The sequence below is a fragment of the Anopheles coustani genome, chromosome 2 (assembly GCF_943734705.1).
Source record: "Anopheles coustani chromosome 2, idAnoCousDA_361_x.2, whole genome shotgun sequence".
Lineage (NCBI taxonomy): Eukaryota > Metazoa > Arthropoda > Insecta > Diptera > Culicidae > Anopheles > Anopheles coustani.
Window position 1 is genome coordinate 89,242,710 of NC_071289.1, and position 24,663 is coordinate 89,267,372.

General features: G+C 46.7%; 1 protein-coding gene across 2 annotated transcripts in view; it reads left to right on the forward strand.

Moving 5' to 3' along the window:
* LOC131261836 (uncharacterized) overlaps nt 1–24,663 on the forward strand; it is a 49,010-nt gene that overhangs the window by 18,968 nt on the left and 5,379 nt on the right. For both annotated transcript variants that reach the window (XR_009178207.1, XM_058263677.1), the window contains exons 5-8: nt 3,313–3,344; nt 4,817–4,910; nt 9,544–9,786; nt 9,954–10,971. Coding sequence is in view for 1 of the 2 variants with exons in the window: in XM_058263677.1 (XP_058119660.1) it covers nt 3,313–3,344; nt 4,817–4,910; nt 9,544–9,786; nt 9,954–10,971 (1,387 nt within the window). In the remaining variant the exon portion in view is untranslated. The remainder of the gene's footprint in view (nt 1–3,312; nt 3,345–4,816; nt 4,911–9,543; nt 9,787–9,953; nt 10,972–24,663) is intronic.

Below are 24,663 nucleotides of genomic sequence, written 5' to 3' on the forward strand. Positions count from 1 at the left end.
TAGGTCGCCCAGATCGATAACTCACGCTTTGGGTGTAAAATGCGTGGGGTATGCCCAACAAGAGTGTTGGCCTTGCATTTTTGTAGCTCGCCAGGTTGATGCGAGAAAAGTGTTTATATGCCCGCTTTAGTGCCTCGGCATCGACTGACTGCATAGGGAGCTCGAGCTTTTGGACCGAGCGAACGTTTGCAATGTCAAAAAGTCGATTGTTTGGACCCTTGATTTTAAATGATACTATTTGACTCGCTGGCTCGCACTGCGTATCGCCGTTTGTCCAGCAGAGTTTTAGCGGTGCCTTGGGTCCCGATACCTTTAACTCTTCTCTGATGTCATTTAGAACGAGACTGGTGCTCGATGCAGGATCTATTAATGCAAATGTTTTAACCTGACCAATTTTTGAATACAGTGTTACGGGAATTATCTGGTAGAATAATTCTTCATTCACTCGGTGGTGATTGATGCGAGCGGAATCGATTTGTGGCGTGTCCTTATATGCATGGAGAATGTTGTGGTGTCTACGACCACACCCTTCTACCCTGCACTGCGGCGGAGCTCTACAATCTCCTGCCTTGTGGTTGTTAAATTTGCAGCAGTTTGCGCAGATTTTATTTTGGTTTACTATGCGCCACCGTTGTTCTACCGATTGGTTTAGTAGTTTTCTGCATTTGGCGGTTTCGTGAGGTTTATTACAAATTAGGCAGGATCGACCTCTTTCAGTTGCGTTGTAGCGAACATGAGCGTACAAGCTCTGTGGTCTCGCTTGCTTCGTAAACCCACCTTCACTTGCGGCTAGCACTGTTGCTAACTCTTCTGAGGGTTCCAGCCATTTGGCCAGATCCGTTAGGGTTAAGTTCGAATGCCCCTCTTCCTCATTGTTTTTGTTTGGAAGTGTGCTTTTTATCCATTCGTGCCGAAGCTCTATGGGTAGTCTAGCAACGAGGTCATTTAGAAGCCTCTGGTCATTTAGATAACTTCCCTGGCCCAGTAGCATCATGTTGTCAATGAGGTTGTGGAGTGCGTTTGTAAACTCCAGAAAATTTGAAGGGCGTTCCATTGTTATGTTCTTTACTGCGAGTAGCTCCCGCAGCAAAGATTTGTAAATGTTTTCCGTGTTCCCATATATCCTCTCGAGCCTAGCCATTATTAGCGGAACATTTGCTGGATTGAGCATCAATCCGCTGACTGCTCGCAGCGCTTCCCCCTTGAGATGTTTTTGCAGTCTGTTTAAATTTTCTAAATTTGAAAATTTTCCGACTCGCGATGTTTCATCATAACTTTGTTTGAATCGCGGCCATACTTTGTAATCTCCCGCAAATTCGGGGAGTTCTATCAAATTTCCTTTTGATGAAGATGGCCACGCTTGCACCATCTTTTCAATGCTCGTGACGAGACGATCAATTTCGGAGGGGGGTTCGGAATCTTTGTTCTTTTCCTTTTTTAGCGTTTCCGTTAATAGTTCTAATTCCCTTTCATGCGGATCTTGTTCGTCTTCGGACGTCTCTTTGGCCCTCTCAATTTCCATGTCCCTTATTATTTTCTCTGCCTTCAAAAGTGCCTGTTGCAATATTTCTTTCTCTTTTTCTGCTTTTTCTTTAGCTTGTTCTGCTTTTTCTTTTGCTAGTTCTGCTTTTTCTTTTGCTATTTCAGCTTTTGCTTTAGCCGCTTCGGCCTTGTCTTTCACCCGTTCGGCCTTTTCTTTTCCCGCCGTTGTATCTTTCAGCAAACGTTCTCCTTGCATCACTGCTTGCCTTAGGGCTTCTGAATTTTGCATGTCCTCCTCACACCTTGGACAAATATAGTCCTTGGGGGCACTTTTCAATCCTAAGCACTCAAGGTGTAACCATCGGTCGCAACATGAGCAAATCGCTAGCTTTCCCCACTCATCTTTGTTGGTACACAACTTACAGTGACCATTAGGATTAGGTTTATACTCCATTTTTAGCTACTTTTGTTACTTACTTTGTTTGCCTCGGAGGTGGTAGTGGCTACGCCAACGCCTTCGCCCGCTGCGCCGGCAATCGTCCGTTTGCTCAGCTCAGCTGATTTCCTCGCGGCGCTCGTATGACTACCCTGCCGCCGCCGTTCCTCTGGGGGTGTCTGCCACGGCTTCCGGGGTTGACTACCTCGTGGTCCGTCCGACCGACTGCTGCGTCCGCCCGTCTCAGGTTTCGTTCGCCTTCCCTCTGGGGTTGTCTTCCACGGCTTCCGGGGTCGGCTGCCTCGTGGTCCGTCCGACCGACTGCCGCGTTCGTCCTTCTCAGGTTTCGTCCACCGTTCACCGACTTCGTCCACCTCCGCGTCGTTCTGCCACCGTCTCTTGTTTTGTTCGACTGTCGATGCGTTTTTCTCTGCTCTCTGTTTTCACTCGCTGTTCACTGCCGCGTATTTGGGTGTTCGCGGCAGCTGTCACAGGTGTTCCGCGCAAGTTGGGAATCGGGTATTGCACGTGATTCCTCTTGGGGACACTTTTGGGTTATCACTTTTTCTTTGTAGTGTTACCTGTGCCCAGCGTTCAACTTCTAATTGCTTCACTTTACTCGTGGTGCACTTTTTATGCTTTGTGCTTCGATTATTTGCGCGCGTTTCTCTTTTTCTCTATGCGCTTCTTCTTCTCTGTGGCACTATGCACTTCTGTTTCTTGGCGTTATGCTTGTTCACGAACTTTTTTCGATCACTGCGCGCGTAGGTTCTTTATTTGTGTGCTTATTTGCGTACTTTTTGTGCACTTCTACTCGAGCGTTTTGTCACCGATCGACACACACTTTTAGATAACGTAAAGAAACTTGGATTCCTCTCTGGAGCCACCATTTGTAACTGACGTAGGAAACCTCCTACGCAGCGACCAGCACCGGTGCGGAACCCCGAGCTGGCCAGTTCGAAGATACCAAAGTTTCTTTCTTTAGCCCGGAGGAGCCCTCCGACTAATAACTGAGCCTTCTGATCTTGTTGAAATGCTGCTTTATTGCCTAAATGCTATCCCTTAAATACTAATTTATTGCTGATTCTTCAGCTTCCTATTACATGCGCGTGGCTCCACGCGCCCGGTGATCGCGGCCGTTGCGCGTGGAGGCATCATATTTTGGCCGATCGCGGCCCATCATTCTGGTCCGCCGTTGCGCGTGGAGACATCATATTTTGGCCGATCGCGGCCTTTCATTCTGGTCCGCCGTTGCGCGTGGAGGCGCAATATGAAACTTCCTGGTCGCGACCTTTGCTTGCGCGTGTTGCGTCGGCAACAGACACCATATTGTTTTCCATTGATCCAATTCATTCGACCTAAATAAATAATGTCTCTCCATCTCTCTCCGACAGCATCCGAAGACTGGGCCGGCAGTCGAATGCGAGTAAGTAGAATCGACTTCAGTGTTTCAGTATTCCCTGTGCTTTCCTTCCTTGGTTTTCCCTCCCCTCTTTGTGTCAGTCATTAAGATTTCTTATCCTTCCTGCTGAAAAACCGGGGGCCACGCCTTCCTGCAAGAAGGAAAACAGAAAGAAAAAAAACCAACTTGGCCAATCTGCAAATGTGCTCTCTGTTTGTGTTGTATCTTTGTGTAGTGCTCCAGTTTTTCTTTTTCTTCTACCCCCGTTCCCAGCACCGCTCCCTCCCCGTCCAGTGCCAACGCAAGGCATGGCTCATTAGAGAGCACACGGGCGCCATTATTATCTCGGAATCCCCGCTCCCTCCAGCCCGTTTTCGGCGACGGCAAAGAAAAATCCACCCACCCTCCTTTCGCATGCCGGTTCCGGAGCGTACCGGAGCTGAAGGGAAGCAAATCCTTGAGAGAGGGCGGAAGCACCACGGATAACATTGTCCCGAGCCGGGCGGGTTAAACAAAGGAAGTCAGCAGCCGGAGGGCCGGAGTGGAGAAAAAAATCGCAGATACACACAAAAACGAATATTAGCAACAATCCACTGTCCATCCTCGTTATGTTCCCGGCGGAGAGAAGACGCTTAGGACGCGTGGGACGGGCGCGGGAACCTTCCGGGATATTTCATCCGATCATTAAACGGTCCGGTCCGTTCCCACCACCCGCACCAATCGGGCCAGTTGCTTGGCCACTCGGGTGAATCTAAGAAAACGGTGGATTGGTAGGACGATAGAATGAAAAATCCTTTCCCGCTTTCCTTTTTTTCTGGCCAAGTCTTTCGCCAGCCCTGAGGGGGGTGGAGCGGGGTGGGTCAGCAGGACGCTAGCACAAATACCGGCTAACCGGTTCATGCCCCGCTGAAGGTTTCAAATTAATCGCCTGCATTAAATCATCGTCCATCGTTTCCCGCCCTAGTAGCCGCGCTAAATGAATCCTCATTAAATACATCGAAATATCTTATTTACGTTCGCCATTTTCTTCCCGCAACCCCCACACCGGTCCTTGCCCCCACGAATTCCTTCGTTTCGCTTGCCGTTTACGCTAACGGGCTGTATTTATGATAAACGATTCGGTCACATTTCGGACCCCGAAAGCCGGGCGGACCTGAAGCCTCCCAACGTTTATTTGTTTTCTCCGAGTAACGGTTCCGGCATTCCCCGTTTCGCCCGGAAGCAGCAAACAAATCTTTGATTTCCCTTTGCCTGCGTCAGTGTATTTGTACAATTTGTCAAAATCCACGCTTTCACGGCCGCATGTCATCTCCTTCGTGTGCGCACGAAGGATAATGGCTCTAATTCTTAGTTTTACGGGCCTCCCTTCCAGCCTCCGAGGCGTCGTTTGGGCAGGAAGTAAAACTCCAAAAGAAAAAACTTTTCCATCACAATCATAATAATTATTTCTTCGTACTCTTTTCTATCTTTGTTTCGAAACCCCCCCCCGCGCATAGGAATTGTTCAGTGCTTCAGCGCAATCTTCAGAGCGAGATGGACCGACACGCCCTGGAAAGCTCGCAGCATCATGAGGCGATTAATAATCTTAAGGTAATTAGTCTCTTTTCAAACACATCTTTTATGCTGTATTAGACTGGTTTAATTCTAGTAATTTAATATAGTTTAGTTATTGCTGTCCAACGAAGGCTTAAATTGTTTATGTTCGAAGCAACCAAAGGAAAAGTTTGACAATATTAGTAACTTAGTTTTACCTGAGTTTAACATTTTTTTTTATGTCTCTAACCAAATACTCCAAGTTTTACTTTTGATAATGTATGGTACAATTTAAAAAAAAAGTCAAAATATAACTTGGCCAGCACTTTGGTCACAGTCTGAACTATTGAAACAAGTTCTTCCCTTTGCTATTTCTATTTAGTTTATAACTCCAATGGTTTCTTTTTTGAGAGGTTTTGTTATGGAAGCTTGTTTCAGTTTATAATGAACAGTTCAAAGTATTGTACATTATTTTAATGTGTTCTACTATTTTTCTTACCCACAAAAACCTTAATATGATAACTTTTTAAAACAACAATACGCTTCATAAAAGCAAAAAATTCTACCGAGAAAGGTCTTAAAATTTGGCATTGTACGTGAAGGTATGCGAGGCTTATCATTCTTCCAATTTTAATTTCATTTCACGTAGCTCTAGCCCGCCTTATCACTTGCTGATCGGGGCCAAATCCTTTTCGTAGCCGGCAATACAACAACTAACAAAAAAAAACTAAATAGGAAAAACTGGACGGTATTTGAAAGACTTCCCGTTGCCATCGGGGCGATTTTACGCTTCACGGAAGACTACGGCACAGATTATGGCACGATCCCATAAAATTCCATTTTCCCAGCGAGCAAGCAAGCAGGCAGGGCAGCGTCGGTCCGAGCAAGAACCTCGGATCGGTGCACTAAAGACGTTCTCACCTTTTTCGCTGCGGCGATGAGGGAACGGCCCGCTTGGGATGACTTTACAAAGCCACTAGCCGTAAAACCGTTCCGAGTCGTCGGGATGGTAACGGGAAGCAGAGGGGGGGGGGGGGGGGGTAAAGGCAGCACAATTTATTCATTGTCCGATTATCTGCATCGCGATGGCTTATCCAAAGCCAGGCACCGGATAAATACGCAGTACAAGATGCAATGGCCGTCGTTTTGCATGGTTCTCTGATTTCTCGAACGTCGCTTCCCGTTGCCAACAAGCGCGGTGGGGAGGGGTTTTCCCGGGGGCGGAAAAGCGGGCGTGCTTGCGCGCTGCCGTCCGCACGTTTCTCATTCGCTCGGACCAACTTTCCGGCTCGTTTGTGCAAAGTTGCATTAAAATGAACACGGAACGATAAATTAAACTACGGCCATTAATGAAGTTTTGCGCCGCTAACCTTTACACCTTTGCACAGTCTTCCACTCGCCTCGTGGTCCCGGGGATGCGTTTGCGTTCGTTTACTGCTCGTTAGTATTTAAAGATGGACAGCAAAAAGAGGGGGAAAAAAATCCAGAGAAGTTTGAGATTCTTCTACCGTACCTTTTTGGGGTATTAAATGAATACTAGCATGCAGCAAACCTGCTGTCCAATTTTTGCCTTCTGCTAACGGCCTGAATATTAGTTTACCTGTAAAGATAAAAGAGAGAAAGAAAAAATGAAAAGATGAACATTATTGAACAGCTAACGGCGCTAACAACGCCAGGAACTTAACACACACTCATAAGAGTTCAATAATGAACTCAGTGAAAGCGCCCGGCAGGACGCAAACGGCACGGACAGCCGAACTCTGTCCACTGCTCAACACCGGACCGAAAGGTCAGTCCCGTCCACAAGAGTCGTACTCGACTTCACGAACCCATCACAAACTGGTGCGGAAATTAATTAATCAATGTTTCAATGTTGTTTTCGCTCGCGGCTACCGGTTGCGTCAATTCCAGGCCTTATTCCCCTCCACCACGCAAAACCAGTGTTTCTCAAGCCACGCTCTCCACGCTGGGGGGAGGTATGGCATGGGCCGGGTATGTTTTCCTTTCCCATCCCATTAGGTACACACTTTCCCCGGGCGCCCGTTGGCGTTGGCACACACTTTTTATCGCGCGCGCGCGCGCCTTTCGGAAGGAAATTGGAAAAGTTTTACCGAACACACCGGCAAAACGCGCGGCAGTTAATGAACGGTTGCGATCGTTAGCCTCCGGGACCGATCCTTGGGAGACTTCGCGCTACGGGAATTACTGTAGTATTTTTATTCCCCTTTTTAAGTCGGTTCGGTTGTAAAGATGTTTTTTTTTCTTTATTGGGTAAAAGTTGTTTTTACTGGCTCTCCAGTGAGAGGAAAGTTTGGGAGTGGAAAAGGATACCTTTTCTTCCTTATTCTAGACAACCTACGAATGCCTGCAAACTTTTTGTTTGGTAATTTATCAAACCCAAGTGTGATATATTCCTCTGTTTTCTTTCAATCAAGGTGTCAAGATGGTGATTAATTGAAATAGTTAAGATCACTTAAAAAAAAAAAACAACAGAAACGCCTTCTGGCTGCTTCTTATCACTCTCGCAAGCGTGTTAGTTCTAGCTGTCTGACCTAAAGTACTCCTCCAGTAGCTCCGGTCATTTGCAGCCCCATTCGATAGTTTTGCGGTATATGTTCGTCCATACTGGTTCAAAGATGTTTCAATGGCTTGTAGACAGCGCTTCTGGCGCAGAGAAACACAATGAACAGTGGCTTCCCCCCCGGGATAGGATAGGACGCTCGTTAGGCACCCGTTGACATCGACCACATTTGACGGTAATGCGCACCAGCAACCGCAGGACACGTTCAGCTGATAAAAGACACACACACACACATACATTGATTGATTGTAGTAATTACTCAGTCGCAGCTGCACCGACAGACACGCCACAGCTGCCGCACCAGCGCCAGCGCCACCGGTACCACTTCCTTCCGGTGCGCCCCGAGTTTTAGGCGTTTGGACAAACACGGGACAAAACCAAAGACCAAACTCGGGCACGCAATTACGTTGTCAAATAAGAAAGATCGGCCCACGGATCGGACAACACGTTCTGGGGTGAAGCTTTCTTAGGAGGTTTGTTTTGCCTAGCCTTCCCCGTGATCTCCCGTTCCGGGGTTGACCTCACCGGTGAGCTTCGCTTTAGCTGACATGGGATAGTTTAATACAGGATGATGGCCCCCCGCACCGGCCCTTACCACCAACCTAGAGGCCCGCGAGCGGATCCTGCTGACTCAGTAACAAATCCTACCCCCTTATGGTTCGTACTGACATCGCACCGTTACCGGGAACCCGATAAATTCCTGCCAATCCAACAACGTGTCCCAAATGACACCGCCATGAGACTCTTAATTCCACCACGCTTGCGGTGGGGATGGGATAAATTCCCCGGAACTGTTTCATTTCCACACACACACTAATCACCTATCAGCCGCATTCGGGAGACGCGTTTCGCTAGAGTCTACCCGAAAGAAAACGTCCTTTCCCCCCGTCCTCGAGAGAGGAAGGGGAAAATAAACGGGGAAGGGAAGGGGGAGGTCTCCTGGGAGCACGAGCTGTTCCGGCCTACCCATCGATCGACAGGCCTGCTCCGAAGGTTATGGGAACGATAATTGTGTTTGTGATCCGAGGCTTCCACACCTCACCACAACCCACTAACGCCGCGAAAATGAAGAAAACTCCGCGCCCCCCTTCCCCCCTTCGCGCCTTGCCAAGCTTAAGGAAGATTTTCCCGTGACACGCCACCCGGCGGGTGCTTCGTGCCCAACCCGGGGTAGCACCCGGGAGCGAGTGAGCTTTGCGGTGTCGGAAATGAGCTAACGGAACGCAGAATAATTATCACTTCCTTTTAATTACTAACCTATCGCGCGGCGAGCGTTGTTGCTATGCGTGCGTATAGCTGTTGTTGGTTTATTTTTACTGTTTTTTTTTTTCCATACGCCCTTCGGTAATATCACGCCATCCGTGGTATTTCTTCGCCGCAGTGCTTCTCAATCTGTTTGCCATTACTGTGGACTTATTTTTATGTTAAAGTGCAGCTTATTAACATTTTAATTACTTTAAAAAAGCAAAAGGTAAACTAAATACAGGGATTTTCAGACAGTAGCAGTGTTTATTCCAACTGCAGCACATGATATTCCAACAGTACCAGTTGATTTTATAACTCAATCATGTTTATTATAACTGTGTCATTTGAAATCAGAATCGTAGCAATTGATATTACAATCCCCCTGATACAGCAGCTTGAGCGAAGTACGCAATTAGCGAGTGTAAACGTATACCGCACGAATGACAGCCCAAGATTGATCTACATAGCTGGTGCAGCAATGTCATGTGCTGCAGTTGGAATAAATGCTGCTACTGTTGTGATATCATCTGAAAATCCCTGTAAAATATGGCAGAGTAGCTTAAATAGCAAACTCTTATTACATTTTGTTTAAGATAGAATATAATTTTTAACAGTATTCTATGACTGTTCGAATTAATTTGACATATTCAATGTTAGACCAATATTAAACCAATATTAAACCTCACAATTTCTCCTAAATTCTCTATCATAGCAACATTTTAAAAACGTGTGTAACTTGGCTTAAGGCATTGCCGATGGCGATTACAGTAGATGAGAAGGAATTTTCACACTCTTTTTTTAAATTCTCTTAATTACCGCCCCCATTTCCTAACGCACGGCTTTTCCCGCCCTCTTGTGGAACAGCTCGATCTGGCGAACAAAATAAAGGCCACTGATGCAATGACGGCGCAGTACGGGCGTCTCGAGGAGCAGTTCGCGAAACTGAGGGACGACGTCGAGGCAAAGCAAACCCTGGAGCTGGAAGTGATGGAGGAGCTTCGGCGTAAGGTTAAGGAAGCCCGATGCAGGCAGCAACAGCTGGAGCAGGAACGCAACTCAGCTGAGGCCCGCCTAATGGAGGCCCTGATGGACAACGAGCGGATGGAGGTAGGGTAGAAGTTTTCGGAAAATTTATTATCGTTGCCCGGGGCGTGCAATGATGGATTGGAAAAAATAATGATGTGACGCACCATCGGAATGATCGCCACCGACAAGTGCAGTTATTTTGTGGTTTCTTTTTTTTTAAAGGTTACTTGTCTTTTTAATCTTTTCAGTTTCTTCTGCACACTCAAGACAGCAATTTCAGCCGCGTTAAAAGCGAGCTGAGTACCATTCACAAACTTTCCGCCAAGCAGCTCGAGTTTCTGGACGATCCTGGCAATGATGGTCGGGTGTTGAGTGCAGTGGGCAACCAACGTCATCGCCGTCAGGCGTCGGCTAAGCAACGGGTGGAGTGCAACATCACCCCCACCAGCACTTCCTTGAGCTCCCGGCCCCCCTCAGACGCGCTATCTCCTGCCAATCTTCATTCGGCCACCTCGCTCCGCCAGCGCTTGGTAATCGAAACGGAACAAAGAAACGGAAAGCCATGCAGCAAGGGCTCGTCGGGGCCGGAAAAGCCCGCAATCACGCCCGAACCGGATTCGATTCCAACCGAATCGATGCCTTCGTTAGCGCCCTCGCTATCGGATCAGGATAACTCATCGCACGCCCGAAGGAGCACTGCCCGGCGCAGGATTTCCACCTCATCGGACGTCGGCTCATCAGGCCTGGGTAGGCTTTCCGGGCTGGCGACGAGTCACGATGCGCTGGCCTGTGCCCGCGGCCCGCGAGATAACGAATGTGAAGACCACCGGTCATCCCGCGCCACCACCACGACCACTCCAACCCCGGTGATCAATGGAGGGCACGATGACAACCGCAACTGTCAACTTCGGGCGAGACCGTTCACTTCGTGTTACAGCACCGGGCACCGGAAGTTTGGCCGGGCCGAAAAGCGTTCACCCGGCGGCACATTCGAGGGCCATCGAGCCGGCGACAGCGAGACCATGAAATGGCAAAACGACGATAAAAACCACGGTCCAGCGAGCCCCGCCAGCTTCCTCACCTGCGACGGCTCGCCGGACGATTCATCGCGGGAAAACGCTGCTGCAGATTATGAACGCGGCAAGAAAATGGATGGCCCGGCCAGTCATTACGTTGTCCGGTCGCGAGCAGCCAGCCTTGGTGGTGATCAGCCCGCATCACCGGTGACACTCGATGACCATCAGCAGTTCGTTGCCGAACTTGCGGGTGAGTAGCGCCATTGTTTTTCCCTTTTTTTGCTCAAGAGCTGTGAAACCACGGATCACGGCTCGCTTGTCCTCGGCGAGTTTGTTTTTTCCTCCCGTCAATCAAAATCTCAACTTGGCGCAGGGAAGCTCGGCTGCAGTTACCGTTTTTTGTCGGGATTTTCCAAAATTCCGAAATGAATCACTCTTCGACGCGACAGGTCCTTTCTTTGAGCGAATAAAAGATCGTTCCAACCACTTTATCGTTCGACGGCAGCCAAGTCGCGGGAAGGGATATACGATAATCACCATCGTTATTACCGGCGATTATAAATTGGGAATCTGTTCGGGAGTAATGGCAAAATAATGACGACTCAGCGGTCGACAGTTTTTTTTTTCACAATTTTGTTTTCGCTTTCCTTGTCGAAAAATGTACTCACAATATATTGCCAAAAGTTTTAATCTGTAATGGTGTTTTCTGAAATCATTTTACTGTCATAAATGTACTAAATTTTGTTCTATTCGATTTTGAACTTTTTTGCATTTATGTTTCAAATTGGATTGGATTGGATTGGATTTTCTGCCGTGTAGGCGCTAAGCTAAATACACCACTCATAAATGCCATCATCAACAACGAACTGTTTGTCCAAATCGATAGTTCCATCCGCAGTGACGTTTGCCGCTACACAAACAAGACCACACACTTACTCACGCTTCGTCGCAAACCAACCGGCTTCGCAAACAGTGCTCACCCGGCGGTCGGCAAAAACTCATCAAATACTCTACCTTATTTATGGAATTAGTTCAAACTCGCTGTTTATTGGTGGTGCAACAACTTTTGCGCCACACACGGCAATATGTGCCCGTTCATTAAATTCCATTATGGAGAACTAACACAAACCGACGACCAACGCGCCGACCTTGGGCACCGTGTAGGGCCGTAAATAATTCGTCGTTGCATCTGGCCGGCCGCGGTGGCAGCCGGCGTGGCAGCAGCTGCGCCGGCGATAACAGGCAATGCAATGCAACATTGTGGTTGCAGTCGGGTTTTAATGGCGTCAATAAATAATAGCCCAAACACATTAACGGGGAAACCCACCGCTGTACCGGTGGCGGTTCCGTGTGTTGCCCAAAGTGTTACCGAGTGTCCGACCGTCAACTAACATCGGCAAGCGTAAACTGTGGCTGTGGACGTGACCAGAGCTGGCATTGGAACCGAGTGGTAAAGCGTTGTTTCAGATTGTGCAAGCGACAATGGGCCGTAATTACTACAGTATGGAATTTTATTTCAAGTCTTTGAGGAAATCTGTATGTTTTGCTTAAGGTCCAATACTTAAATCGTTGCTCATAATAATCTATAGCTAGCCAAATGGGGTTGCTAAGGTTAAAAGCTCGTCAAGCACTGGGCGCCTCCATCGATCGACAATGGGCCTTAATTCCTACAGTGCGGAATTTTATTTCAAGTCTTCGAGGAAATCTGTATGTTTTGCTTCAGATTCAATACTTAAATGTTTGGTCATAATAATTTATAGCAAGCCAAATGGGCTTCTTAAGGTAGAAAGCTCGTCAAGCACTGGGCGCCTCCATCGATTGCATGATTATAGGCCTATACGTATGACATTAGCTAATTATTTCAAATGTTAGTGCTGCTCCTGCAATAAAACATTGCTTGATTTTATGTTTTGTTTTACTCGGCACTCAACTTGAATCTGAAAATTTACTTCTTCAAGAGTAAAGGTAAAGAGCCTACATAACTCCAAGAACTTCAACAACATACGATAGCGTAAGGTGTATGTTCGAGTTGCTAGATTATACTCTTAGCTTAAAGTTGCTCCAATAACCTCGACTTGGGTGCGTAGCTGGTGTTTTATGTTCTTCCATTTCAACCCTCAGGCGGTGCGGTGCGGATAAAGCAAAATGTTCGTGTAAAAGCCCGTATTCGCCTACATACTGGGAGGGTGTAGTTGGTGTGCAGGTCCTATCCCTACCACCCACTGTTCTACTACTTCCCTTTAGTGTGTGACATGAACACACACTTTCCCCGCAAGGGAAGACCAGCCATGAAAACTCCATCCGCTTCGATGCCTCGGGCGGAAACTTTGTGCAAAAATCGTTCGGCGCCAGAAAATTCATTTAACACACACACTGGCAGCTCCCCAGCCGTAGCCAGCAACCACAAATACACTTCTACGGGCAGCCACATACACACTTACGTACGTCCACATCAGCCACTCACACATTCGCTGTGGGGGCTAACCGGAAAGCTACAACGAAACAATGATCGATCAAATAATCTCCGTCCCGAATCGCTCATGAATATTCAGTACCGTCGCTTCCGATATGATTACCCATCGCCCCGACGCACACCCCGGGGGGGAAGTTTTCCCCAGACGTAGCAGGGGTAGAGTAGCGGAAGGGAGGCACTGTAAGGACTTCGAGATTGTCGGTTCGGGTGATTGCGCGTTACCTAGGCACCCTTTCGGAAAGCTCAGCGCATCGATGGATTCGTCATCGATTGAAAAACGAACCACAATGTATTTAAAGCTAACCCAAAGGGGGATGAAACGGGGGCTAGAATTCCGAGGAAAGCTCCGGAGCCGAACCGCTGTACGGTAATCGGAAATGACCATGTCGTTTCGTTCGGGTGGCATGCCGGTAATTATGGACGGAGCCTTCCGAGTGGAAGAAATTTCATTCCACACTTGGGAGTGTGGTGGGAGAAATACAATTCAGGGTGGTTTTTAAAGAACAGGCACCCCGCCGGGGTTGGGTTGCCTCAGATAAAACTTACAAAAGTACCCCTCGCTTTGTTACGAATCGATTGTGCATTTGACTACTTAGCCTTTGTGCATTCGGTACGCCATTCGCCAATGTTGCTGTTGTCCAACATTTTACCGACAACTGAACCCAATGCACAATGAAGCAGCGAGAATGCGAACGAGATTTCCACATTCGCGAGCAGCCGGGAAAAATTGTACAGGACAGCTCCGACTCGCATAGCGAACAAACAATTGTGAGTTTTCCACTCTCATACTACTACTTTCAAGTACGACTACCAAAAACCACCAGCCAGGCGATCCTCTCGAAACGGAACGAAGCCCCAGCGAAATGTTCGAACTGGACCCATCGGTGGTTTTCAGTGAATACGCCGATAATCGCGGTAATGCAACCCGTGCAACCGGATCGAACCGCACTTCAGCCGGAAAACACGTTGCACGGAGGCTGCAGCTGCTCCGTACAGTGCCCACTTTCGGGACGATTTCAGCCAGTGCCAGCTGGATCCGGTTTTTTTTCCCGTGAAAAATTTAACTTTCCCGGGCTGCGCCGGAGTTGAATGGCGCTCGGCGAAACAAAGCTCCCAAAACTACAAAGGGCCAACAAAACGCATTCGCATGCACCGATAAGCTCATCGCCACCGCCGCGTGCCTTCCGTTTTCGGTCACCGGGAAGAAACCGTTGTACCTTGTGCACGGATATGGTGCAGAAATGTTGCATCGAAATGCAAGGCACGAACACAATATGCCAAGTTTTTCGTTCGCATTATATCGCTTGCGCCGATGAACGTACATCTATGCCGTACAATCACCGTGCAAATGCTTAGTGATCGAAAACATGCACATTTAGCTGGTCGGTGTTTCGTAAATGATATGTTTCTGTTTTGAGCCTGAATAATTATATTTTCCTGGTAATTGATAATAACCACAAGTGATCGTTTTAATTTATAGTTTTTCATTAATTTTGTGACTTTTTTAAACAATTTTCATACAATAATCATTAACAGATTGGGTAAAAATGTTTCCTATTTCCAAATACAATTTTGTGCTTCTCAACTTTTTCAAAAGCGATCAAAGAGATTGATTTAATTCATTATTTCTTTCCTTCCAGCCAAGTGTTGTAAAAGGGTTACAAATACCTCTTTCACGGTATGACAAATATTCTCGAAAATTCGACCCATTATTGACATTCCATTCCACCAATCCCATCCAAGAAAACCCCAACCCCGGGAAAGGGAAATATCGTCAGGCGAAAGCCGTTGAGGCTGGGCCAATCTCGACCCGTTCCCCCGATTGCGCTGACGCTTTTAACCGATGGTTATCATTCCTCTAATCACCTGTGCCAGGGTCAGATTCTCGGCACCGTTGGGTTTGGAGTGGGAAAGGCGTGTGGAGCGTACTTGAAGACCATTCTCAAACGGCTTAACGATGGCGATGATGATGACGACGTCAGCGTCGACGAGATCGCTATCGCTGGCCGGAATCAAATTCCAATCCGGTTCCATAACGGGGCAATTTCTCCACACCTTCCACAATCTGCGTGTCGCGAGGGGCGGGGGGAGGGACCGAGATACCATCGCGCCGGGTGTCTTACGTGCAAGCAAGGAAAAACCACCGACGCGGGGTGCGGGAACCACAATAACCGGGGAACGGCCAACGCCACTCCATCAGCGACACTCGTTTCGGCAGCGAGCAATCGAGCGTTGTCGTTGCGGGAAGCCTTCTTGGCAAGCCTTCAAACCGATAATAAAGCAATCTTAACCATGGCACAATCAGGCGCAAGAGTGGGCCATTTTTGGCGCTTTTCCGTCGCAAACGGGGACGGGCGAGCAACGTCCGGAACGCGACACTTCCCGATCCGATCGTCGGACGTCGATGTTCCGGGATGGCTCAAGGGCTTTCAATGTACGACGACTCCGGGCATGCGAACGTGGACCACCATCAACGACATTGATTGTAAGGGGGGGAGGGGAGACTAGGACGGAATGGCCGTTTATATGAGCAGCATGATTTGCATACGAAACCCATTTGCTGGCGGTTTGGTTGAAGTCGAATAGCAATAATCAGTTCAGCAACCGCTTCCTCGCCACACCTTGGGACAAAGACGAGCGACAAATGGCGAATTGGATCGGAAAGTGATAATGGTACAGATCCGAGATATGAACGCAAGCGGGTGCAGGGGGCCAGACCTGCTTTCGAAGCAAATTATTTTTCCACTTTTTCACCTCTTTAATTTTAATCGCTTCTCCATTTCATTGCTATTTCAATTCAAACTAGAAATGATTTCCAATGCCCAAATAGTTAAATTGTTTAGTGTGAATTGAACAAATCATTTCAAGGTTCTTTAACGGCTTTCGATAATTTTCTTTCTAATGCATAGAACGTCTAGTATTAATCGTATCACCTCCGTCCTGTTGTCGACAAAAGAACGAACACTGTGAATTAGAAAATAAAACATAGCTAAAAAGTTTCTTACTCCTTATCGGTTTTATCACTGTACTTAGTAAGAAGAATTTTATAATTGCTAGTAAGAGTAACGTATTTTCCACTACCTTGAGAATTTATTTCACACGAGAAACTGTTTTTCATTCCATAATACACATCACAGATGCATTAAAAATGATTTATCGTACCAATTGGATTTTTTAAACGCTTCACTTCTTCACTCGCTTTCACGACAGCAAGCAAAATAAAATGGAAAAAATCGTTCTCTCTGTTGAATTTTCCAAAGAAATTTTTTTTTGTTTCTTCAAGTGACAGTCTTGTTGGTAAAAAAAATGGTATGCCCCCAAAATCAAATAATGCAATCATGCGACGCCACACAATAGGGTCGAAAGTTTCGGATCGAGTTTTGCAACTTTCCAATTATAAACATAAATTAACCATAATATCGAATTGCTTCGCCTTTCCCTCCGGCAAACCCTTCACACAAGGGAGAGGGTCTGTTTGAAAAGGATCACCTTTTCCGGCTTATGACTTTTGACCTTTCATAAATCTTAAAGTTTTTTTTCTCCGCACAACGCACGCACTGGAAAGGGATGAAGAACGAAATAACAATCCAGAGCTGCAGAAAAGCAGAAAAAATGTTTACGCAAGGCAAGAACGAGAAACAATTTGCAAATTCTTACTTTCGAACAACTTCCGGACTCCAGCGTTACTTTGTCGTGGTTGGGCAGCGGAAGTCCGGAAACCACATCCTCCCCCCAACGGGAGGGGAGGGGGAGGAGAGTTTGTTGAGATAAAAACCGAGTATGTATCCCTACGATAAAGATTACTTTCCGTTATTTAATTTTTTTTTTCTTGGTTGCTTGCCCAAAACCCCGAACATCAAGTTCAATGTTCGCCAATTTGTCTCGAGGTTTCCGGGCCGAGCGTCCCACTTAGTTCAATCCTTCCAGGTACGATTCTTTCTTCCGGACCGACTCATCAGCTACCAAACCCCTTTCCCGGACACACTTCGGAAGCCCAAAACGGTGCGGCTCAGTTTCATTCTTTTTCTAGTCGGAATCGAACCGACAGCTAGCTACACGGCGTTTTGAACTCGGATCTTCTTGCTACCGGATTCTGGCAACATTCGGGCCGGTATTTTGCTGGAGCAGAAAATCTTCATTTTTCACAAAGAAAATCGCCCAAAGCCGCCCGCCAACACGGCATCCCACAACCGCAGCGCACGTCGGCGGTAGAAGCAGTAGCAGCATCATCATTATCATTAGCATCATGATGCTCCCAGCTGAAAAGGGGCCAAATATCATCTGCATAAAATATGCTCAGTAATCAGACCGATTCGGGAGGCGCGCGATGGAAGGAAACTGCGGTGGAAAATGGGAAACGTCGTAAAGTAATGCCTGAAAATTTCAACTGCTCAGCTTAAGCCACGCGCTTTGGGAAGCCATTTTTCTCGATGCGACTGGTGGGACGCGGGGGCAGGCACCGCCGGGGAAGGCAGGGCGCAGGAAATGACGAACGGATCCCGGCGTACACAAAGTAAAGGAATGGCGAAAAGGGGTACGCTAGACATTTGTTACTCTAATTTATTCATCCCAACGTGTAGTACACCGACGTTCTACAATCAGCGTCTTCTCCTTCGTTTCGGGCTTTTTCTTGCAAAAGCAACGTATGGTTCACCCACCTAATCGGGCGGTGTCTCGACTCGTTTCGGAAAACGTTCATTCGGAAAATGTGCGGGAAAAATGGATGCGACTCTGATGTGAGAGCCTAACGCACACAAAAAAGTGCGTTTTCTTTTCGTCCAAATAGTCCTCGCCTTATCGCTTCCCGGCAATGGGTTGCTCTGGCTTAACCGTGGGGAGGGGGGGGGGGGGGATGGAGAAAACAAAATGGAGCTTTCAGATGTGAGGAGATTTTTCAGCCTCCCCTCTCCCGGTTCCCACTCCGTTCCTCCCCCCAAGAAGCTTCCCATTTCTTTGGCAATTGCGAAGACAGTGTCTTTCATCAGTAGGCGCTTATGCTGGCTTGGTGCCGAAATTGGGAAAAAAAACACCACCAAAGTCCTTTGTGGAGGGCAAAATGTATGTGTATATTCAAACGAAGTAACAATCGAGTGATACGGCATTTCGTCGGAAGCGGTGGTGGTTCCGCCGTTAGTGTACCTTTTTTTTCCGTACAATGTAGTGTTGCTGTTTCCGCTACCTAGCGTGAGCTCGCTCGCTCTCACGCCTGTTCACCCATCAAGTTGGCTACGTGAAAACAGTCTCCAAACAGGGTGTCTTTTCCGTTTTGGCCGGGACCCGAAGCAAGTTTTGCGCATTTTTATTGTCCCATTACTGGCAACAAATTGGAGAATGAGTTTAATTTCACTCCACCAAGTGGTAATTGAGATAAATGGAGCTGCTCGACGCAGGGAGAGGAGGTGTTATTGGAAAGAGAATGTATTGGAAGCATAAAGGAAAGATCGTTACTTTTATTCCCTAGATTAATTTGTCATACATTTTTTGGTAAGGCATCAACACGAACGTGTATCTCATCGAAAGTAAAAGGTTTGTTATACAAAGCTAATTACTTTTATATAAATGAACATTGGAGTGGAGATAAGTTAGAGCTCTTTCCCCATAATCGTCTCTGTTAAAACGTGTTGGAAAATATAATGATTGAAATTAGTGTTGTGCTTAGTGAATCTTTTGGCGAGATTCATTCATATGAATCTTTCACCTAAGATTCATTTAGATGGATTCATGAGTCTTCGCGGATTCGAATCTTCAAAGCTTAATGAATTCTTTGAAACCTTAACGATTTTTTATGAATCATTGATGAATCTGTCATGAATCTCCCCGAATCTTTCACAGGCGTGGATAATGCGACCAAAAAAAAACAGGTCTCTCGACGAAAGATTGATGAATTCCTTATAAGGCAGAGATTCATTCAGATGCATGAATCTGAATCAGATTTACACAACTCTAATTGAAATGCATTTTACTATTTAGGAACCGGTAGAGAAAAACGTATATCGTTTGTTATGAGCTTAGCTCTTAGTATTAAATATATAAAACGCAACTCTTCCAATCCTATTCCTATCAACAAGTCAATTTGACTAACCTTCAAACACTCCAATCAACTTTTTATCCTAACCCAATCGCCAAAAAGAGCGTACCGATGCTTCCTCCCGCAAGGTCATGGGTGAAATTCATTTAAACGATAAACTTATGCAAAGCAATACCGCCTACCAGTTCGAGCATTTCGTTACATCAAACGAGAGATTACGTTCAAGAAAAAAACCCCCCCGCACACACACACATGGATCGAATCTGAGTGCTTTTTTCTAATCTGTACTCCCCGGCCGGAGTGGTTCGCAAACCGGAAATCAAGATAACCGAATCAGACGACCACCGAGCTGCCGGGGGGGGAGGGCCGGTGTTGGAAAAGTAATTGTGGTTTAATTTCGCTGCAACGATCAATTTCGGGCCGCTTCTGCTGGTTGAATATTATTCGTACATAGCCTTCGCTTGGCCTGGTGCGATCGGAAATATTCTGCCGAAGGGAATGGCCTAAGCGGTGATAGGGAGCGGCTGTGGCGCGGTTGAGGATTTTCCGGTGCCGAGGATATTCATTCGAAATTACACACCCGCTTCCTGCGCGCGATCCTTTTTGCCGATTTGGCGTGGGCCAAAGTAAAAGGTTCTTCTGTGAAACTCGCTGACTATGTCCGTAGAAATTTATTCTAACTCGAGCCCCCGCGTGCCCCCCTGTCTTGTTACCGGAACCCTTCCTCACGGGTACGGGTTCTTTTGGTGCGCTGGCTGGGGATGGGCTAACGAGCCGAGAAAGTTGGCGGCCAGAGGCCCATCGATGGCAAAGCGGATTGATGAAAGCGGCAGCGTTGTGGCAAACTGGGGCAACAGATGAACATAAAACGAGCGGCTCGACGTTTTGGAAAATCCTCGCCAAAGAAGGGAAACGACGCCTTGTGCGTCCAACTCACGGCATCGTGGGTTCGTCGGTGCCCATCGTGAACACAAATTGAATTTTAAATATTCAATTGAAGTAACATTAATCGTGGCACACACACGCAGGGAAAGAGCTCTCAGCACTCAGCTTAGCACTCGCGGCAAACGCCCTGGCAATTGTGAAAATAGGACCATGTTCCACACACCGGTAGAATACACGTAACGGGGGCCTTAACGGAGTGGACCATGGGGAAGGATTCCGCGGAGAAGGAGTGGTACAACAATGAGATGGAAACGCTCCAGTTTCCCACCATCGGGGAGGGAAAAAAAGGCTTGCTCTATTCATCCCGCGGCCGGAGAGGGGGGAGCATTTGAAAAAATAATACATGAGAAACGGGCGATGAACGCGCGACGGTTGGGAAATGCTTGATGCCCCGGGAACCAGGTGAACCGGAAGGAGACGCAAACGATTGTGACTGTGGAGGGGGGGGGGGATGCTCCGTGGCGCATAAAAACCTTGCGCGGCAGAATAAAGGGATCGTTCTCAAACAAAACTACCGCCAAGAGCTCCACATTTTTCTTTCTGTCAATGTCGGTCGGCTCGGAGGAGTAGGAGCCGTAGGTAAATGTGGATTTGTTGGAGCGTGAAAAATAAAGCAAAATATTTTTGAACCAAATTTTGAATAGAAGAAGCAAAGCACCACCGAGTGGCAGATGTAACAGGAACTCCCGCTTGCGGTGGCACAAAAGAAATCAGCAATGAATGGCACAACTTGTGGCCAAATAATATAAATTTCAATAAATGCACCCAACGAATGAGGGAACAAATGAACGAACGAGTGCGACGGGTTTGCCGACGAGGACAAGGCGTGTTACAAGGTATGGAAAATCACACAGCCACACTTTCGATGGAGGGAACCAAATAAACGAACAGACGGATTCAAAACTCAATGTTTGCAAGAAAAGGGAAAACGACGAATTTTGTTAAAATAAAACTCGCCAATTCCACTGCTTGCAAATCTCCGATGAAATAGGATTTTCTTGCGTTAAATGGAATCCAAGGTTCATGGAGAAGAAGATTAAAAATCATCGCATGGAAAAATATCAGCGTACTACTCTTCATACGCTCTGGATTCAACTGCTTTTAAAAATATTTAGAACGCCCTTAGAAAGAGAAACAGTAACCAAAATGTTGTACGAAAACAAGCCAACCGAAACAGATTAGCGAAATAAGCTCCCGATAATTCCCAGCGACTAACGGAGCCAACGGGTTTTTCGGTAAAGTTTAAACCGTGATTATCATATTCAATACACGATCCGTACGCGCGCAAGCTAGTGAAAATATTTATCGTTTTCGGCTGGATTTGCGTACCTATTGTTTGTTGTTATTATTTTTGTTAATTCCTACCATTCCAAACAAAGCTTCGCAACAACCGTACCCGGCGGACGTTGCGGCCCAAAAGACTCGAAAGCATTCGCCCCGCTCGCTATAAATTAAATAATAAATCCTTTCGTTTCATTCGTGTAATCCGCTCCGCCGGGGGGATTCCATTTTTCCGAGCCACAGATGCAACTATTGTTTATTTTCCCGATACCCAAACCAGAGCCACACATTTTCTCAACCCATTTTTTTTTCTATTGTGCGAACATCGTAAAAGGTAAAATGCAACGATTCTTTCGCGAACACAATATCGAAGCGGGTCGAAAGTGGAAGCAAAAAGTGAAATAAATCGAAGACAAATGGATGCTCCTAGCGAACAGACCGCTGACTATAAATACTCGTTTCTTGTGACGGAATGGAGAAGATTTAGCGAGCTTTTGGGAATATAAGAGCAAGGATCTTGACAAAAAATTGCCAATCATTATAGAAAGGATAAGAAGTATGGAAAACGATGCCCGTTGATTAATTTTACCGTCCTGTTTGAACCGAACACTGTTCGTAACTCTCCTACTATGATGTTCTGATATTTATCAGAAAGGATGGATAAGTTTTATTTAAAATGGTCTGACGAGCTCCATGAGAGCCAGGGGTTTGTTTTATACCCTTTGCTCAGCTTATTTTCAAACAATCTCTTGATATGAAGTTAATTTAGTTTAATTTAATTTCAATACAATTTTCTACAGGTAATTCGTTGATTATGTTCGTTGAATCAAACCAACACAACAGGAAGGTTGATTTGATTTTGGTTGCAATATTCTGTCAGTATAAAAATCTACAAAAAATACCTTTAAAATAATTCAAAACTAACGTTTGCCTTGACGAAAGTCCTCCGCTAAGGCCAAAATCTGGTAAAACGAGACACAAGATTTATTTGGACCAATCATTGTTACCATGGAAATTCATCTTCAAGCATCCATGTCTTCGTTTTTGTCGCTTCCAAATCTTCTCAGCACAAACCCTTGCGCAGGCCTTCGGGGAAAATTTTAATTAAATTTACAACCATTAGCACGATACAACCGAGGCTGAGGGCTACACACGATGGGTGGGGAGGGATCGCTCCGGGCATGTACCAACATTCCATGTATTATGTGTACTAGTTAAACCCCTCCCTTCACCCGAACACGGCACCTTTTCGAACACACGAATATGTTTTTCGTGGGCACTCATTACATGCTGGTACAGCGTTATGACGGAAAAATAACCCTCCCCTCGCATGCACCGCATGACGTCACACAGACTGGCGACGGGAGGAGGAGGAGTCATATGCTGACATCATGCTCGGGTATCGCATCTTCATTACATTTCAAGCGACCCACGAGGCAGCTTAACTTGAAGAGAAAGAGTTCAAACCTGCTCTTCGTGAGTTAGTCTGCCTCGTGGAAGTTCCTTTCCGTTCATTCATTTCTATTCAGAAGAGATTGTTTGAAATAAATGAAAGAAGGATCGTTGTAATAAGGGACGGTGTGTGTGTGTGTTCCCTTGGCTCCTATATAAAGCCTTGCAATGGTAGCAATCCGATAGAAAAATATTTTTCATTGGAAAATTTTAATTAAGTTTAAATTTTCACCTCATCGTCAAGTGCAAGGTAAAGCAAGACGAGTGCTACACACACACACATGCTCTCGTTACTCATGGTACCCATCCCGAGGGCATTATCCAAAAGAGGATGCCTAAAAGGGTTCTTTTTGAGGGGTGGTTTTCCTTGCAGCATCGCACAAATATTTCAGCGGGATAAAATGTTCACCAACACCACCACCACCACCACCGTAGCCAAGTAATGTTGTTGAGGACTTTGATGGGAAACTTGGGCGCTTACCTGCGCACCCGGAACGAACAAGATTTACTTTTCCGGTACCGGTGCCGAGCTCTACCCCACCTCACAGTCAACTTATCGCCAACGGACTGAAGAGCTTTCCATCATTTCGGGCAAGGCAATCATTCTAATTACCCATTTTGCTCGCGACGAAGCGGTGGAAGGGGTTGCGAAGGGGGGCCGAACTTTGGAGGCGAAGTGTAGAACAAGCATGCAAAGTGGTGCTGTCAGGCAAAGGACAATCCACCGTTTGCGCACAAAGATGGCGCGTCAGATGGCGTCAGGATAGACGGGCGCTGTTTTCTGTGGCTTTTCCAGAGAGCGTTCGAGCGTTTTGGGGATGAACTATTTCGGGTTAGTTGGCGGTTTCCGTTGGGACCTGCGGTGGTTCTGGGATCTTTCGCCTCTCTCTCTACCATCGGCTTAAATAAATACATTTGCGTTGATTTGCTTCCCTCCACTCTGCCGCTTTTCCTTCCGTCTTGATCCCCACCCTTGCACACGATCACACAATTGGGTTCGCGCGTTTGGCGGTTAGAAAGTTTGCCCCACTGTTGTCGTTCTGTCACCGGAAAGACTTTCCATTGTTGGCCCACCCTTCCTTCTACCTTCGCATCTCTCTTCGCGAATAGTTTCTCCTGCCGGGAGGAAACTTTGAGTGATTGCTGTGTGTGGAGGGAAAAACTTGTTCAACCCCCGACGGGGACGAGGCACATCCCGAGATGTCTTCGTCGAAAACTTTCGCCCCGTTGCAAAGATGCGCGGTAGTTGATTGTTAGTGAGAAAAACACACACACACACACACAACTATGAGCATGCGGAAATCTATGCAGATGCCGGCACGACGGTTCGTTGTGGCCCAACCATCAGCCGAGGTTTGATTTGGTGTGAAAATATGTTTGCAAAGTATGAGATGAGGCGAAGGCCGATCCACGCTTTCTCCCTCGGTTCCAGATCGGAGACATAGTTGCAACGCTTTTTTATTTATTTTTCGTTCCACCATAAGCGACTTTTATTTCACTTTTTGTGCCTTAGCTCGTCAGAGAGCCATTTTAAATATTCCCTGCATCGTACGTAACCTGCATGCAGGCCATGGGGATGGGGAATGCTCGAAACTTTACTCACATAATTGGAATGCCAATTTTTCGTAATGGCTTTTTTCTGTTCTGCTTCACTTTGTCACCGTTCGTCACCTAGTAGGGTTTGATTGAAAGTTAAAACCACGCTCGCTCGAGCAACAGTAAAAAAAGTACAGAAACCTCGGAGCCAATCAAATTCACACCCT